The 16,635-nt window shown below is 47.0% G+C and overlaps 1 protein-coding gene across 1 annotated transcript in view; it reads right to left on the bottom strand.

Moving 5' to 3' along the window:
• The window catches only part of TSPAN5 (tetraspanin 5), a 183,799-nt gene that overhangs the window by 18,559 nt on the left and 148,605 nt on the right, over positions 1-16,635 (bottom strand). The window contains exon 2 of the mRNA XM_040237813.1: positions 16,121-16,171. Coding sequence (XP_040093747.1) covers positions 16,121-16,171 — 51 coding nt within the window. The remainder of the gene's footprint in view (positions 1-16,120; positions 16,172-16,635) is intronic.

Raw genomic sequence — 16,635 nt, 5'->3', positions numbered from 1 at the left:
ATGGGTACACAGACACACACACACACACACAAGCACCACCAAAACTAAGGCTCTCTGGAGAGAGCAGCATGGAAACATATACACTAACATGCATAAAATAGATGGCCAGTGGGAATTTGCTGTATGATTCGGGGAACTCAAACTGGGGCTCTTGACAGCCTAGAGGGGCAGGATGGGGTAGGAGGTGGAAGGGAGGTTCAAGAGGGAGGGGACATAGGTATATACCTATGGTTGGCTAGTTCAAGTTGATGTTTGGCAGAAACCAACACAGTATTATAATTATCCTTCAATTTTTTTAAAAAAAAGGAAAAAAAAGAAATAAAATTTATCCATTTGAGTTTTTATTTAAAAAAAAAAAACACAAAAACTAAAGCTCCCAGTTTACACTGGAAAAAAGTGTTGGGGTGGAGTGAGGAACAGACGGGAGGTGGGATGGGAAGGTGTTAGATTTAAGGATACCTTTCCTCAGCTAGTTGATATTTCCAGTCCACACAGCAACTGAGTCAGTATAAATAGTCTCATTCATGTTGACTCACTATCAACTCAGCATCATTTATGAAACAAGCAGTTATGGAAGGAACTTTTAGGTTTTGTCTATGTCACCGACAATCCGGACATGATTTCAGCTCTAGTTCTCCATATTGACTTGAGTGTTCCGTCCTCGGGTTTAAATGACAAATTTTAAAACTCAAACTTATTGAAAAAAAATAAACTGATACAAAATGTTCCCTGGCTGCCCTCCTTTGCACCCCAGACTACTGCTGATGTGAGAAGAACACACACAGCCTGCATGCGCACCCCACTAGGAAGTCCTCCTCTTCCTCCTGCGTGTATCCTGCAGCAAAGCCCTGGGAGTCGAAGACGTCAAGGGCACTAGATTTTGTGTGTAAGCTCAGAAAATATCCTCTGAAGTGGAATCTAATTGGCATAAGGATAAATGGGTAAGAAGCAGAGTAGTTGTCTGCATGTACTTGCTCCTTTTGTCATTTGTGATGGCTGATGTGAAGGTGAAAATCTGAACAGCAGCGGCAAAGACAGGAAAGGAAAGAGGCAGAATGAGAGAGAAAGCCAGAGACCAAGACTGCAGGTCACAAGAAGAATATATTCAAATACTGCAGTCTCAAGAATATAGGCGGATTCCCTATATACATATTCTTTGTTAATACACTGCATGCATGCTAAGTCACTTCAGTCATGTCAGACTCTTTGCAAATCTCTGTCCAAGGGATTCTCCAGGCAAGAATACTGGAGTGTGGTGCCAAGTCCTCCTCCAGGGAATCTTGCCAACCCAGGGACTGAACCCCTCTCTCTTATGCCTCCTGCATTGGTAGGTGGGTTCTATACCACCTGCACCAAACTGGGAAGCCAAACATAGTCAAGGCTATGTTCTTTCCAGTAGTCATGTATGGATGTGAGAGTTGCACCATAAAGAAGGCTGAGCACCATAGAATTGATGCTTTTGAACTGTGGTGCTGGAGAATACTCCTCAGAGTCCCTTGGACAACAAGAAGCTCAAACCAGTCAATCCTAAAGGAAACCAGTCCTGCATCTTAATGTATTAAGATTATATTAAGAAAAACTAGTATAAATGAGCATTCAAAAGAATTCTTCATATTCATACTATCTATGTGAAAGTGAACGTCACTCCATCATGTCTGACTCTTTGCAACCCTGTGGACTACATAGTCCATGGAATTCTCCAGGCCAGAATACTGGAGTGGGTAGCCTTTCCCTTCTCCAGGGGATCTTCCCAACCCGGGGATCAAACAAACCCAGGTCTCCCCCATTGCAGGTGGATTCTTTACCAGCTGAGCCACAAGGGAAGCCCAAGAATACTCAAGTGGGTAGCCTATCCCTTCTCCAATGGATCTTCCCAACCCAGGAATCGAACTGGGGTTTCCTGCATTGTTGGCGGATTCTTTACCAACTGAGCTATCGGGGAAGCCCATGCTATCTATACCTGTATCTATATTCTTGTGACTCTCAGTCATCTCCAAGTCTACAGCTGTTGCTGCGGCAGAAGCAAAAACAAATTGACCATAACAAAGTGCTGCTATAAAGACAAAATGAACAGCAGCCAATTTAAAAAGTTGAAACAAATACTTTCAGCAAATTAGCCAGTCCACAAATTGGCTATAAGACACCTAGCTCTTGGCGTATCAATCTGGAGCTTTCAAGTGATGATTCACCAGTGAAAAGAGATTTCCACTATCCCCGAAGTACTAGACAGTATCTTGCAGAACTAAGCAAGGGGACCAATAGGTGTCTAAGAAATAAGATACATTAATGGAACACAGCTGAGGCAATATCATTATAACAGAAGTTTAGAGAGTCAACAAACAAGAAATGTACCGATGTGCATCTGTCACCATACAAAGTGAAAGAAAAAGTAAAGTCGCTCAGTCTTGTCCTGTAGCCTACCAGGCTCCTCTGTCCATGGGATTTTCCAGGCAATAGTCCTGGAGTAGATTGCCATTCCCTTCTCCAGGGGATCTTCCCAACCCAGGGCTCGAACCCAGGTCTCCCACATTGTAGACAGACACTTTACCGTCTGAGCCACCAGGGAAACCATACAAGGGAGACTGAAATTCCAGCCACTCAGACAAGCCTGCTCTAGGGTGTGGCAGAGAGCATTCCAGTCTCCTTCTGCACAAACCACCCTGTACTCAAGCTCCCTGGCTCACCTGCAATCTCCCCTGGAATCCAGAAAAAGGGGTAGTCTATAGACAAGAGCTGGGTTTGATCCCTGGGTTGGGAAGATCCCCTGGAGAAGGAAATGGCAACCCACTCCAGTATTCTGGCCTGGAAGATTCCATGGACTGTATAATCCATGGGATCACAGAGTCAGACATGACTGAGCTACTTTCACTTCAGACAAGAGCTATGACAGACCTAGACAGTGTGTTAAAAAGCAAAGACATCACTTTGCCAACAAAGGTCTGTAAAGTCAAGGCTATGTTCTTTCCAGTAGTCATGTATGGATGTGAGAGTTGCACCATAAAGAAGGCTGAGCACCATAGAATTGATGCTTTCGAACTGTGGTGCTGGAAAATACTCCTCAGAGTTCCTTTGGACGACAAGAAGCTCAAACCAGTCAATCCTAAAGGAAACCAGTCCTGCATATTCATTGGAAGGAATGATGCTGAAGCTAAAGCTCTAATACTTTGGCCACCTGATGTGAAGAACTGACTCCTTGGAAAAGACCCTGATGCTGGGAAAGATAGAAGAAGGAGAAGAGGGCCTCAGAGGATGAGATGGCTGGATGGCATCACTGATGCAATGGACATGAACTTGGGCAAACTCCAGGAGATGGTGAAGGACAGAGAATCCTGACGTGCTGCAGCCCATGGGGTCACAAATAGTTGGACACGACTTGGCAACTGAACAACAGACAAGGGTTAAATGTAGGACAGACAGAGAGGATGACTACGTAGAAGACTACATTGTCTTGAATTTCAGTTACACTACTTACTACCTGAGTGATCTTGGTTCAGGTACCAAACCTGCCTAAACCTCAATTTCCACATCTGTGAAATGGTACCCTACATCATAAGGTTACTCTGAGGATGTAGAAAATAATCCAAGTAAATTCAAATATTAGGCTATGTCTTTGGCAAGTAATAAGAATTCAATCAAATTTGATCAGCATCATCATTTCATCACTACTATACTGGACAAAGAGGATGATAGCGGATGCCATAGAACAGAGTCCCTGGCTCACGGCCTGTTAGGAACCGGGACCACACAGCAGGAAGTAAGCAAGCAAAGCTTACTTGTGCCACTCTGCCATCACTGCACTACCGCCTGAACCATACCATCCCCCGGCCCCAGCCCATCCCATGGAAAAACTGTCTTCCATGAAACTGGTCCCTCGTGCCCAAAATGTCAGGGACCGCTGCTATAGAAGCACGCTGGAGGGGCCTCTAACCAACAGCTTTGGAGTGAAATCTATTTTGCTCTGGCACTTGGCCTGCCTGACCCACTTCCAAGAAAGCCACGCCCACGTAGGACGATGTCTTAAGGAGGTGGGAGGAACTGACCTGCCAATCAACCTTTCTCGAGAAATGGGAAGTCACCTGAAAGGCACTCAGAGTAAAGGCAGAAGGGAGAGAGAGGTCAGGAGTAAGCAGAAGCCATGAGTGGGTGGGAGCCAAGAGTACAAAGAAGCAGTGAAGCAGAGGAGAGAACAGAGAGAAGCAGCCAGATGCAGGTCAGCCGCCACATGGCCGAGATTACACACCTCAACCAGGCCAGGGGCACCGCTGCTGCTTAGAAACCTGACCAGGCACCCTGGTCACCAGAAAGTCACGGCTCCCGGATGACTTTCCAGTTCCTAAACCACGTCCCATTCCCTGTGAGGTCTCATCCGTCAGGGGTCTGATAGGCCTGGTATGTCTTAGTGTGCACGTGTGCTCAGTCACTGCAGCTGTGTCCGACTCTGTGCAACTCCATGGACTGTAGCCCATCAGGCTCCTCCATCCAGGGGTTCTCCAGGCAAGAACACTGGAGTGGACTGCTGTGTCCTCCTCCAAGGGAACTTCCCTACCCCGGGATCAAACTCCTCTCTCTTACATCTCCTGCCTTGGCAGGTGGGTTCTTTACCATTAGCACCACCTGAGAAGACCCTCATATGTCTCAGTCAGGATGTGAAAAACCAGCCCATCTTCCCTCCAACTTCCATCTCCTCAGCACCTCATGCATTCAATAATCTCTGGAATTTAAGCCATTTCTTTCCAGGGTTCTGCAATCAAGGACTATGTTCTGAGTGTTACTGTTTCTTCCAGTAAGAGGCTTCTACACATGTGCAGATATGAACATGCAAGCAAAGCTCCAGGAGGGTTTCAAACCCATAAACCTCAGGAGTATCTGTGGTTTTCCCCAGCAGCACAGAGCAGCCTGTGTGTGCCACCTGGCAAGCTTCACTTTCTTTTCTCTCAACTCACACAGCAAAAAAAAAAAAAAAAGGCAAAAATAGCATCAATAAGCCCCTAAGGTCTGGGACTCTTCTTCTTTGGCATATACGAGCACATTCCTCCCAGCGGCTGGATGAGAAACAGAGAGACAAGCCTATGGAATGTGCAGGCACAGCCAGGCCAGATGGGCCCCTTTGAAATTTATGATCCTGTGTCCTGCCTTGCCCACCCTCTCTACACTTCACTGGGTGAAACGGGCACCAGTTTTCCTAGAGTAAGAGAGGGAGCAGCATTTCCCTACTTGAGAAAGAATGCTAAGACAGGACAGTTTCAAGAAAATGAGCCACTTGGGGGGGGTGGTCCTGGAAAGCTGGTGATGACCACAGGAAGTCCAAGCTGGGCCACAGGGCCACCTGCCCCCAACAAGTCATCAGAGACCCTCTACAGATGTTACAGGACAAAGTTGCTCTGCATACCCCAGAACCCCCATCTGTCTAAGGAACTGCCGCAGAATCCAGGGAGAATATGTAGAGAGACAGGAGTTTGCTGGGACCTGAGCAGTTCAGGGAGATGTAAGGGCGCAGGGCAGCATAACTCACAGCCTGGCAAAGAGACACGAGGTTAAAGGAAGACCAGACGCTTTCAAGACATGTGGTTTCCCGTACTTTTCTTGTCAGAAAAGGTCATGGTGAGATTCAAGTAATCCCTTCTTGAAGATAAAAAATGGCCATGACCTGCTTTTGTGGTGAGAAAGAAGAAGAGAGACAGTCATCTCTCAGGGCTCCATAAAATCCTGCAACCGAGCCTCTGATGGGGAAGTCAGCCATGTGGTGCCCTCGCTGGTACCGTGCTCAGGCCAGGAAACCACCACCGCCACCTGGGTGGAGCAACTGCCTCTTCGAACAAGGAAACACAGCCACCTGCAAAAGTGTCATTTTTCAAAAACCCAGCATGTTTCGAGCCACTCTCCAGGTATTTCATGTCCATGTGAAGAAGATAAGAAACATATCCAGAATATTCCTAAGTAAAAAGTAATAAATGTAATAAAGGCTCTGATCACAGTGTCCCTGCAACTAAAGCAAAAAAAAAAAAAAAAAACAACAACACAAACAAAAGTCTAACGTAGTGTGATCACTGTATCCTAGAGCTTCAGAGATGCACAACTCATTCAGTTCCTGAGCAAACAGTTTACTGGGAATCACCTGAGAGGTGCCAGGTACTGTGCAAGTCATGGATATTCAGAGTGAACGTATGGGGACACCCTCAGGAGCTAGTCTAGAGGGGGGACAGGTTAGTAGGAGGGTTCTGGGAAGAGGTATTAGTGTGTGTTACGTGAGTGTACACAGGAAGGGCAGGAGGTCATGTCAGCAAGGGCAGAGACAAAGTGGCAGGACCTGGCCCACCACGGGGTATACGTGTGACTGTCACAAGTGGTGAGAGGAGACAGAGGCTGGTGGAGCATGGCTGGGTTTGACTCTGAAGGCATACTGAGCAGAGGAGGGTCACATGTGAATTCAGAAAGCTCACTCCTTGGACAGCAGGTAGAGGCTAAGGAAGCTGCTGGGAGGCCCTGTGGTGATGCTGAATTGCGGGATGAAAGCCCTGTAAGAGCTACACGACTGAGCACTGACTGTCAGGCTCAGAGCTACCTGGATAATTTCCCCCTCACAGTTAACTTTCCAGGTACGACTATTTTCCATGGCAGGACACAGACCCAGAGACGGAGTAACTTGCCAGGCGACCCAGGTGAGAAAGTGGCAGAGCAGGGGTTTGAGCCCAGAGCAGTGTTCCAGCCACAATGCTCTACTGTCTAAAGAGAAAAAGCAGCAGTGGGCAAGACTGGTCTTGTTTCCAGTGTAATATCATATGTGCATGCATGCGCGCTAAGTCCTTCAGTCGCATCCAAGTCCTTGCAACACTATGGACTGTAGCCCATCAGGCTCCTCTGTCCATGGGTTCTCCAGGCATGAACACTGGAGTGGGTTGCCATGCCCTTCTCCAGGGGCTCTTCCTGACCAGGGATCAAACCCAAGTCTCTTATGTCTCTTGCACTGGCAGGCAGGTTCTTTACCACTAGCACCATCTGGGAAACATACACCTGTCTCTAAAATGTTAAGAAAAATATGATAGTCTTACCTCAGACTTTACTGGTCATGGTCTGAAAACCCAAGTGAATAGGAGATGACCTCCTACTGTGTGCGCACACACACACACAGACACACACACCACGAAGCAAAGAACCTCCTTCTCTTGCACACCTCTGTGAAATCAAGGGGGTGAGGGGCTGGGTTATGGAATGAGATTTCTCTGGAGAAAGCAATTGCTGTGTTGTGTGACTCCACTTTCTAGATAAGGGAGAAGATTTCTTTTCATCCAAAACCTAGTAAGGAAGTTTCAAGAGGATCCCTGAGGAAGCTCGGAGACACCAGGTCTAGGCAGGGGTACTGGGTGGCCACCTAGAACAGGGATGCCCACCCAGCGGAGGGGAACTGCAAGGCAGAGGGACTCTTGGGGAAACTTCAAAAGGGCCAAGGCACCATCCCCTTTACCACCTGCCAGGCGCAGAGAGCAAAGCTGCACCCATGTTTCGGCCCTGGCAGGAAGTGGGAGAGAAACCTCTGCGGGATCAGGGAGGGGGGACAGGAGGAAACAGGGGGCAAAGGCCTCACCCCTTCCTCTCTCCAGGGGCCCAAGGTTGACTGTGCCAGGCAAGGCAAACATTTTAAAGCAAAGTGAGGTTGGTGGTTTCCATTTTTATCCAGCCCTGTCTAATAACTGGGCTTCCCTGGAGGCTCACATGGTTAAGAATCCGCCTACAGTGCTGGAGACCCGGGTTCCATCCCTGGGCGGGGAAGATCCCCTGGAGAAGGAAATGGCAGCCCACTCCAGTACTCCTGTCTGGAGAATTCCATGGACAGAGCTGGGCCCCAGTCCGTGGGGTTGCAGAGAGTCAGACATGACTGACTAGTATTTTCATTTCTAATAACTGGGCCTGGACTGGTGCCTAAAATGAGAACACGTGTGTGCTAAGTCGCTTCAGTTATGTCCAACTCTGTGCGACTCTGTGGATTGTAGTCACCAGGCTCCTCTGTCCATGGGATTTCTCCAGGCAAGAATATTGGAGTGGGATGTCATTTCTTCCTCCAGGGCATCTTCCTGACCTGGGGTAGGACTGTGGTATCTGAGGGTGGACAACAAAGACACTCAATTTTTGATCCACCTGAATTTTCATTCCTGATAGATTTCTCTGCAAAAAAGTTTTCAGGGACATACAAAAAGAGAAAAATTAAGGTTTTTTCCCCTAACGTATTTCATGCCTCTGCTAAGCATACTGGTTATAGCACCTCAGAGCACAGGCTGACTTTCCAGGTACTCAACAAAAGCTGTTCAGTTTGCTGATTTTCAACGGCAACAGAGAACCTGTGGGGATCACATGGACAATTGAGAACGAGAAGCAAACGTACATTTCAGTCCATGAAATGAAGCCTTCAAAAGTATTCTCGGCATCTCAGTAATGTCTCCTTCAAGTACTTTCTCAGGGGAGACAAGCATTTTTCTCTTTAAGTTGCCTGGGTAACCGCTTCCATCTACCACTTCCCTCTGGCTACCTTGACCACCACCGTTATGAATTGCTTGAATCACTGAATCTCCTTGTCCAACTTTTCCTTCCTGGGAAAATTGGGAAAGTTCTTCCGAGTTGAGCCTACTGTACAATCGTGACAGGCAGCAACCGGTGGGTTCTGAAGTGAGACTGGCATTACAGACAGTGGTCAGGCGGAAGGCCTCCAGGAAGAAGACTCACCCTTGTCCCCAGGACAGCCTGGGAGAAAGCTGATAAAGACTAGAGAGCTCCTCTCATGGCCAGTCCACCTGCCAGGGTCAGCCCTGTGCCCCAGCTCCCTCCTGCCAGGCCAGGAGAGTGCAGTGACAGACGAGAGAGGGGACTCGGGAAGGAGACCCCATGGGGTCTGCCACAATGTATACAGCTCTCCCGCACATTCTCATTCATGTGGTCATGAGGACCCGGCAACCAAGATGCAGGAGGCACCCAGCTAGACCTGGGCATAATGGGCTAAAGACAGGCTCCTGTCCTCAAGGAGCTTCCAGGTCAGACAAGCCAGGCCAGGTTCACCCTCCACCCAGAGGGCTGGTGCTGTGTGAGGGTGGCAGGAGGCTCAGGAGGAGCCAAGAGCTCACGCTGAGGACCAGGGAAACACACTTTTCCCACTTGGAAAAGCCGAGTCTCCCCCTTGCGCTCAACAGTGTTGGGGGCAGCAGCCCTACTTAAGACTGTTAGCGATCACCCAGCCTCTTGCTCCTACCTAAGAATTAAGTCAAAAGCATTACCATGGGAATTCCCTGGCCATCCAGTGGTTAGGACTCCTCGTTCCCATTGCCGAGGGCCCAGGGTTCAATCTGGATTGGGGAACTCAAATTGCATAAAATCCCGCACAAAGCAGGGAAAAGGTATAAACACGGGGCAAAACGGAAAAGGGAAGATACCCCAGTTCTTCCGAAGTCAAGACAATCATACACAGATTACCACTTATATGCTAGAAATAATTTTTTTTCCTCTGGATGTTAGAAATCTGCTGTTTCTAACACTGAATGAACCCCTACCATATCAGATACCAGAAACCACATATCACTTTACTTCCTTTTAGGCTGTAAGAACTGATAATATGCTTACTAGAGGTCTGAATGATAGAGCCAGGGTTGAAAAGAATGCTTTCATCTTCCCTTTGCGCATTCATTCTCCCACAAGCAATGTTTCTTGAATGTCTATTACGTGTCAGTTAACGTTCTAAGCACTAGAGTGTAGTAGTAAACAGAAGTCCCTGTTTAGGGAGAAAAAAAAACAACTGTGTGAGTGGTAAGTCCTTTGACAACACAGAGTGGGGGAAAAGCACACGGAAGTGGGGAAAGGGGCCGGGACTAGCGTGAGAGTGGCTGCTTCAAATAGGCCAGGGAGGCCCACAGACGAAGGTGGCCCTGCAGCAGAGACCAGGAAGCAGAGGAAAGCAGCTGTGTGGACCTCTGGCGAAGAGCGCACCTCGCAGGGGATGAGTGGCACGAAGGCCCTGGGGTGGTGTGTGGTCCATCCGAGTCGGCGGCGGAGCAACACAAGATGATGAGCGGGCGGGAGCGCACCAGGGGCGGGAGCGCACCAGGGGCAGGAGCGCACCAGGGGCGGGTGGGCACAGCGTGGGAAAAAAGGACCCGGAAATAACACAGTACTGTACTCAGTTTTGAGTGAGACAGTAAATGCGATGGGGGGCTTGAAGTAGAGACGCGACAGGATTCTGCCTTATGCTTGAAAGAATCACTCTGGAGAATTCCCTGGCAGTTCAGTGGTTAGAAGTCCACGCTTTCACTGCTGGGGGCCCAGGTTCAAACCCTGGTCAAGGAACTAAGATCTCGTAAGCTGTGAGTGCGGCCAAAAATAGAAAAAGTAATAATAAAAATAAAAAATAAATAAAAGAATCACTTTGGCTGCTGTTTGGAGACGGCCAGGGCTGGGAGTGGAGGCACAGAGCAGAGGCTGGGAAACAACAGAGGCGTCTGTACTAATAAAGGCAAAAGGCGGCAGCTTAGACTAGTGTGTAGAAGTGGAGGTGGTTGGAAGAAATCATATTCTCAGTGCCGTTTCAAAACAGAGCTGACAGTGTTTGCTGACAGACTGGATGTGGTATGAGAAGAAAAGACAAGGGTGTCAAGAACACCCAGGCAAGTGAAGAGGACCAAGCCACCATCTCCTACAACTGGGAAGAGAAGGTGTGAGGGGAGAAATCAGGAGTATTTCTCTGGGCTATGAAGCTTCAGAAGCCTGGCGGGCCTTTCAGCAGAGATGCTGGGCATGAGACTGGGGTTCAGAAGAGGGCAGGACCACAGATGTAAATTTGGAAGTCATCAGTGATTAATGATGCTTGAGGCCTTGAGCCTGAATGAGAACTCCCAGAGCGTGAGTGAAGAGAAACAAGGGGTTTCTCCAGAATTCAGAAGTTCAAGAGGAAGCTGGACTTTGCAAACAAGTATGAGAAGGCACTGCTAATGAGGTATGAAACCCAAAAATGTGATGGATCTTGGAAGCCAAGTAGCAGAGTGTTCCTAGAAGAGAAGAATGATTAAACATGCCTCAGTCCCCACTTGACCAATAAAGGTTTCTGGGTACCTGGGCAAGAAAATGATGTTCAATGAGAAAGCGCCAGCCAGGTTCATATGAGTCCTAGGCTAGTTATTCAGAGAAAAGACAAGATGCAGAAAGACAGTCTGATACAATGACAAGTAGATGGATTAGAGACTCCTTGACTAATGACACCCAAGGGCACACATAAGTCAATGATGTCAACCCCAAAGGAAATTTCCAGTGACATGTCACTGGGTTCTGTCCTCAGCCTGCTCAATATGTCACTGCCTTCTATCAGTGATAACTATACTTGACTGCAATCAGAATAATACAGGAAGCTTGTAAAACAGAGCCTCCTGGTGTCCACACCCAGACCTACTGAATCCGAATTTGCCAGGTAGCACTGAAGCAAGGAGTTAAAGGAAGGTCTGGGTTAAAAGGAGGACTTGAGCGAGGATGCTGATCAAAAGCACGGCTAAAACCAAGCTGAGCAGAGTGGGGAACGTGCTGGTTGACAGAGCACAGAGCTTCCAGCTCCAGAGCAATCTCTGCAGGTAGACAGACAGGTAGAACAGACCTGGGGCAATCTGGACTCTTGAATCTGCCTCTGAAAATCAGCCAGATGCGAGATGGAGGGAGGAAACCCAGCTGGACCTGGACCAACCTGAGACCACTCATACACTGTGTGACCTCAAGTGGTACTGAGAGCAGATAGGAGAGAAGGGATGTGATCCGGCCATACCCTCTACGGCCCCTAAAACATCCTCTCCCTGGAGAAAAGGACCCATAGGGAGGTCAGAGGAGCTAGATCAAGATGGTGGAGGGATCCCCCACCTCCGCCAGAGCCTGGAAACTCACAAGGAAACACACCAAGGACTAAATACAGAGACGGGCTTACAATGGGACCCAATAGGGCAGACCTACATTCCATGAATGAAAACCAGTAGGACATGATTCTAATTTGGCAGGAGGAAGGTCTTTCTAACAGTAAGAGGAACCCTGAGAAAAGTGGTGAGCGCTTTGCCCCAGGAACTGTTCAACTTCTAAACACTCCAAATTAGCATGAATTGCAATGTATTACTTTATTTATAGATCTGCTGGAGGAGGAAATGGCAACTCACTCCAGTATTCTTGCCTGGAGAATCCCATGGACAGAGGAGCCTAGCAGGCCTCAGTCCGTGGGGTCGCAAGCATCGGACATGACTGAAGTGTAGTTTATGTATATAAGCACGCCCATCCTAGAACACGCACTCCCTCAGGAATTACATGCCCCAAATCCAGCACAAGCCATGCCCCATGCTGTGTGCTCAATAATGTTCTTTGAATGGATGAAGTGATTACTGCCGGACGCTGCCAAGCTTGTTGTGGTGGTAATTCATGCAAGGTGACTGTTAACGTTCCTTCTAAAATCGCAGATCCTATGATTTCTGAAAAACTGCACATAAACCAGTTTCCCCTGGAGACACATTCATCTTTTGCATCTTGACGGTGATCTGGAAGCTAGATTAAATGTATTATTTAATTATTAAGTCTAATATTCAACCGTAATATTAGACCTAAATCTCAGCCTGATATTTTTAATGATTTTTGCCTCCAATGTTTCTGTGCTCCACATAAAAATGTGCAAAACCCCATCTATTAAAGAAATCTGATCCTTCCAGCCATGACCCAGTTTGGGGATTTACCCTCTGGGCCTCTTTTCAAGTAAATGTCACCACATCTCCGTTGGGGGGATTTACTGATTCACAGGCTGGTGTGAGCCGCCTGCAGGTGCTCGCGGCCGTCACCCTTGGCCGGCTGCGGTTCACCTCAGAACATCATCCCAGCAGTGGCCTGGTCTAGCTTAGAACTTATCCCCAAGGGCTTCAGCGGAGCAGCCTCTGCAGCTACCAAGTCAATCAATGAACATCACACCCTCCTTAAGAGACCCCAGAACAAAGCGGACTCTCAGTCCACAGATCAGAGCCTGGAATGCTCCTAAAATCTGGGGCAGCTCCCAAAGCCCTCATTCTGTGCTGGTGCCCATGTAGAAGTGGACACACTCCACCAGGGCATCCGAGGAAGGGAACCACGTCCCAGAAAGCATGTACCTTACACCAGGCCCAGTGTGGGGAGCCACCCCACTTCATCCTCACAGCAACCCTACAAGCTGACACGAGTGTCCTTTGCATAAACCAGGGAAGGGTACCCAGAGACGCTAAACCACTTGCCCAAAGCCACACTGACAGCAAAGGAAGGAGTCAGTATTGAACTCTGGTCTTTTAGCCCAGAGCTGTGCTTTTTTTTTTTTTTCCCTCATGGCAACCAGAGTGATCTTAAAACAAAAGCCAGATTAGGACACTCCCTTAATGCCCGGGTAACTTCCTCTCATTCAGTCTCTACAGGCCCCTGCCCCTCCTGGCTCTGCCTGCCTCTCTGGCCACCTGCCTTATATCTAGCTCTCCCTCCCTACTGGCCTTCTTCCTGTTCCTCGGAATCGCTATGTGCCTGACTCAGGGCCGCTGGATTTGCCATTTCTTCTGCCTGGAATGCTACTCCCCCAGTGCTCTGCAGACCCCTCTTTACTTCATCCAGGTCTCTGCTCCAGCGCCCTCTTGTCAGGGAGGCCATTCCCAAGTGCTCTGTCTAAAAGAGATCCCTTTTGGGGTTTCGTTGGTGGCTCAGTGGTAAAGAATCTACCTGCCAAAACAAGAGAAACAGGTTTGATCCCTGGTCCAGGAAGATTCCTCATGCAACTAAATCCATGCCCCACAACTACCGAGCCTGCGCTCTAAAGCCCAGGCGCCATAACTACAAAGCCCACGAGCTGCAACTTCTGCAGCCCATGCGCCCTAGAGCCTGTGCTCCACGAGAGAGGCCAGGCACTACAATTGCAGAGTGGCCCCCTCTCACTACAGCTGGAGAAAAGCCCGCACAGCGACAAAGACCTAACCAGCCCAAAATAAATTAATAAAAAGTAAGAGAGACCTCTTCCCCACCACTCTTTAAGCAGCCCTTACTCTGTACCTTGCGTTTCTCAGCACTCATCCACACCTGCACACATGTTCCTGGCTAGTTAACTGCTGGTGCCCCCACTAAAGCAAGCCCCACGGGACAGGAACTCAGCATCATTTGCTGCAGCATCTTCACCCCCAGACTCAGGGCCCAAACACATGGCCAGCATGCACCATACTGAGCTGTTACATGTCCTTTACCCTCTGCTCCCTCCGCGTAGTCCCAGCTCACAGAGTCCTGCTACACAGTAGCTGGGCAACCCTGGCCAGATAACTCCAGCTCTGCAGAGAAGCCTTCCCTTTGCTGATACGAGCCCTGAAAAAGGAGGGAATTGCTATTTCATCCCTCCCCAGAGACCACATCATCCCCTTGCTCTGATATTTGTATGATACTGCTGGTTTTAGAATTTTGTGATTTTATCAAAGAAGAGACATCAGGGCGACTGATGAGACAAAAGGATAATTATATTTCACAAAGAGAAAAACCTTCAAAACAACATATTGTCTGTTTATTGCTAGAACAGACAATTAGTTCATATAATGCCTTCCAGCATCTTTTCAGAGCAGATAGAAATAGACTGATTAAAGGAGAGTTATACAAAGCTATATGATCTGGCCCTGAACCAAACAGAGGGCTTCTAAAAGTGGAATTTCTGAGATTCCACCAGTACAAACCTTCAAGCTTATAAAGGGATCGACACAGAAGCTGATCATAATCCAAAAGAAGGTCAGTTATTCAACAGAAAAGTTTCTGGAGATAAAATTCTGTTTTTGGAACTTAATTTGTTTCCCTTGACATATAGTCACCACTCTTCCTCATAAGGTTGCTGGAAGGTGGTTCATTTTCCATAAACATTTCACAATCTGTACAAGTATTCTGAAAATAAACAGATGGCGGTTCAATTTCAAAACTCTGGATTTACTTTGAGTTTTACTGGATACAATCTATCTAAACATTGTTTTACTTGTGGAAATGCCTTCTTGCAGCTGAAGGGCTTTTGTTTGCTGGACTTTCTTAGTTTTTCTCTCCTTTCCTAATACATAGACCACTTCAAAGGAATGCCTGACTCCAGGCCTTGGTCAAGCTCAGAGGGTGAAATGTCAATGTGATAAAAGAATGGTCTTCTGGGAAAATTTCAGCTAACGTCTTAGTTTACAACTTTTAACCAATCCATGCACTCCCTCACTCTCATAGGTGGGGGATGATAAAGCTTTACTGTGTAGCCAAATACCAGAACAGATAAAATGCTGCCAATGATCTCATGTCCAAAGAAGGAAGAAAAAAGGAGTATGTATTTATTTTTTAATTCCACTGCTTGGCGTCAGAAGGAGAAGCTGCAGAAAAAAAACTTAAAAGGTATGGATGAGAAGGGAAATGGAGGAATGGACACAGGGCAGTGTTGTCGTGAGGATGTTATTTACATAATAAACCACCCAGAATATTGTGTCTTCATATAGCCTTCTCCATAGATCCAGGTTTATTCTTTTACTGTGCGATATTTGATGACAAAGTTTGGATATTCCTTAACATTTCCAATCAGCACACAAGTGTTCACACTCTTGAGCAACTCTGATAAGTTTATCTGATTTTCAAACATGAATTGTATCTAGTTTCCTCCATACGTACCACATGCTAATAGCTTAGCACATAATGTTCACACTCAAATATAATCTTCATGGCTTGAATAATCTTCCAAAGGGTTTTTTAAAAAGTAAAAGAGGAAAAAAAGGCTCCAGGTGCTTATTTAGTATTGTTAGTATTACTTATATGCATTATTGAAATTCTTATGCCAGAGTGAGGCCCTGTTCCATGGGAACATGTCTCTCCAGCCAACTGATAAAATTCCAATTACACATTCTGTGCTATGCACGTGTGTTCTTACTTTTGTGTAATTATTTTGGTGCAATGACCAATTTAGGCTCCATTCTTGAGTCTTTGAACTGTGACATTATTTTTCGGGGGTACTTTTTCGTTAAAGAGCCATGTTTCCATACACTTGGCAGTCATCAAAGAGGAAAAAGAGACGGCATATAACGTGCAGCTTCTTACAAACAAAATGTGTGCATTTTAATGATGTTTGACTTACTTTTTCATTCCACGCCCAGAGTCCGATTCCAAGAAATGCTATTCCCAAAAACTGAAAGAAAGCAAGAAAGTGGTGTAAGTATGAGAGAAAATGCCATATTTTTACTAGTACAAACAAAGTTTGAATCACTTTTTTTTTGGTTACTTTATCTGCTGAGAAAGTTTTCTCTAAAATCTAATGGTCTTCAACAGGAAAAGAAATACCACCATCCCCTTGATAAAATTATTACCACATTAAGAACAGCACTTGCTTAGAAGTCATTCAGATTATAAAGAATAATAATTAGGTAGAATCTTGAATAAATTTAAAGTCATCAATAATGTCTAATGCTGCCTTTCTGGACTGGAGAGGAAGCAGTGAGTACCCCATAAACCTAAGCATGATGTTCACTAGAAAACAAATAACTAGGGGCATGAATTTAGCAGAGTTGGAGATTTTCTCCTTGCCATCATGCCATCATGAATGGGCTGGGGCAGGGAGGGCCTGCAGAAACCCCCAGTGTCCCTCAGTCAACT

This window comes from Oryx dammah, unplaced genomic scaffold, assembly GCF_014754425.2.
Source record: "Oryx dammah isolate SB20612 unplaced genomic scaffold, SCBI_Odam_1.1 HiC_scaffold_3, whole genome shotgun sequence".
NCBI classification, from domain to species: Eukaryota; Metazoa; Chordata; class Mammalia; order Artiodactyla; family Bovidae; genus Oryx; species Oryx dammah.
This window is presented reverse-complemented; position numbering and strand designations above follow the sequence as displayed.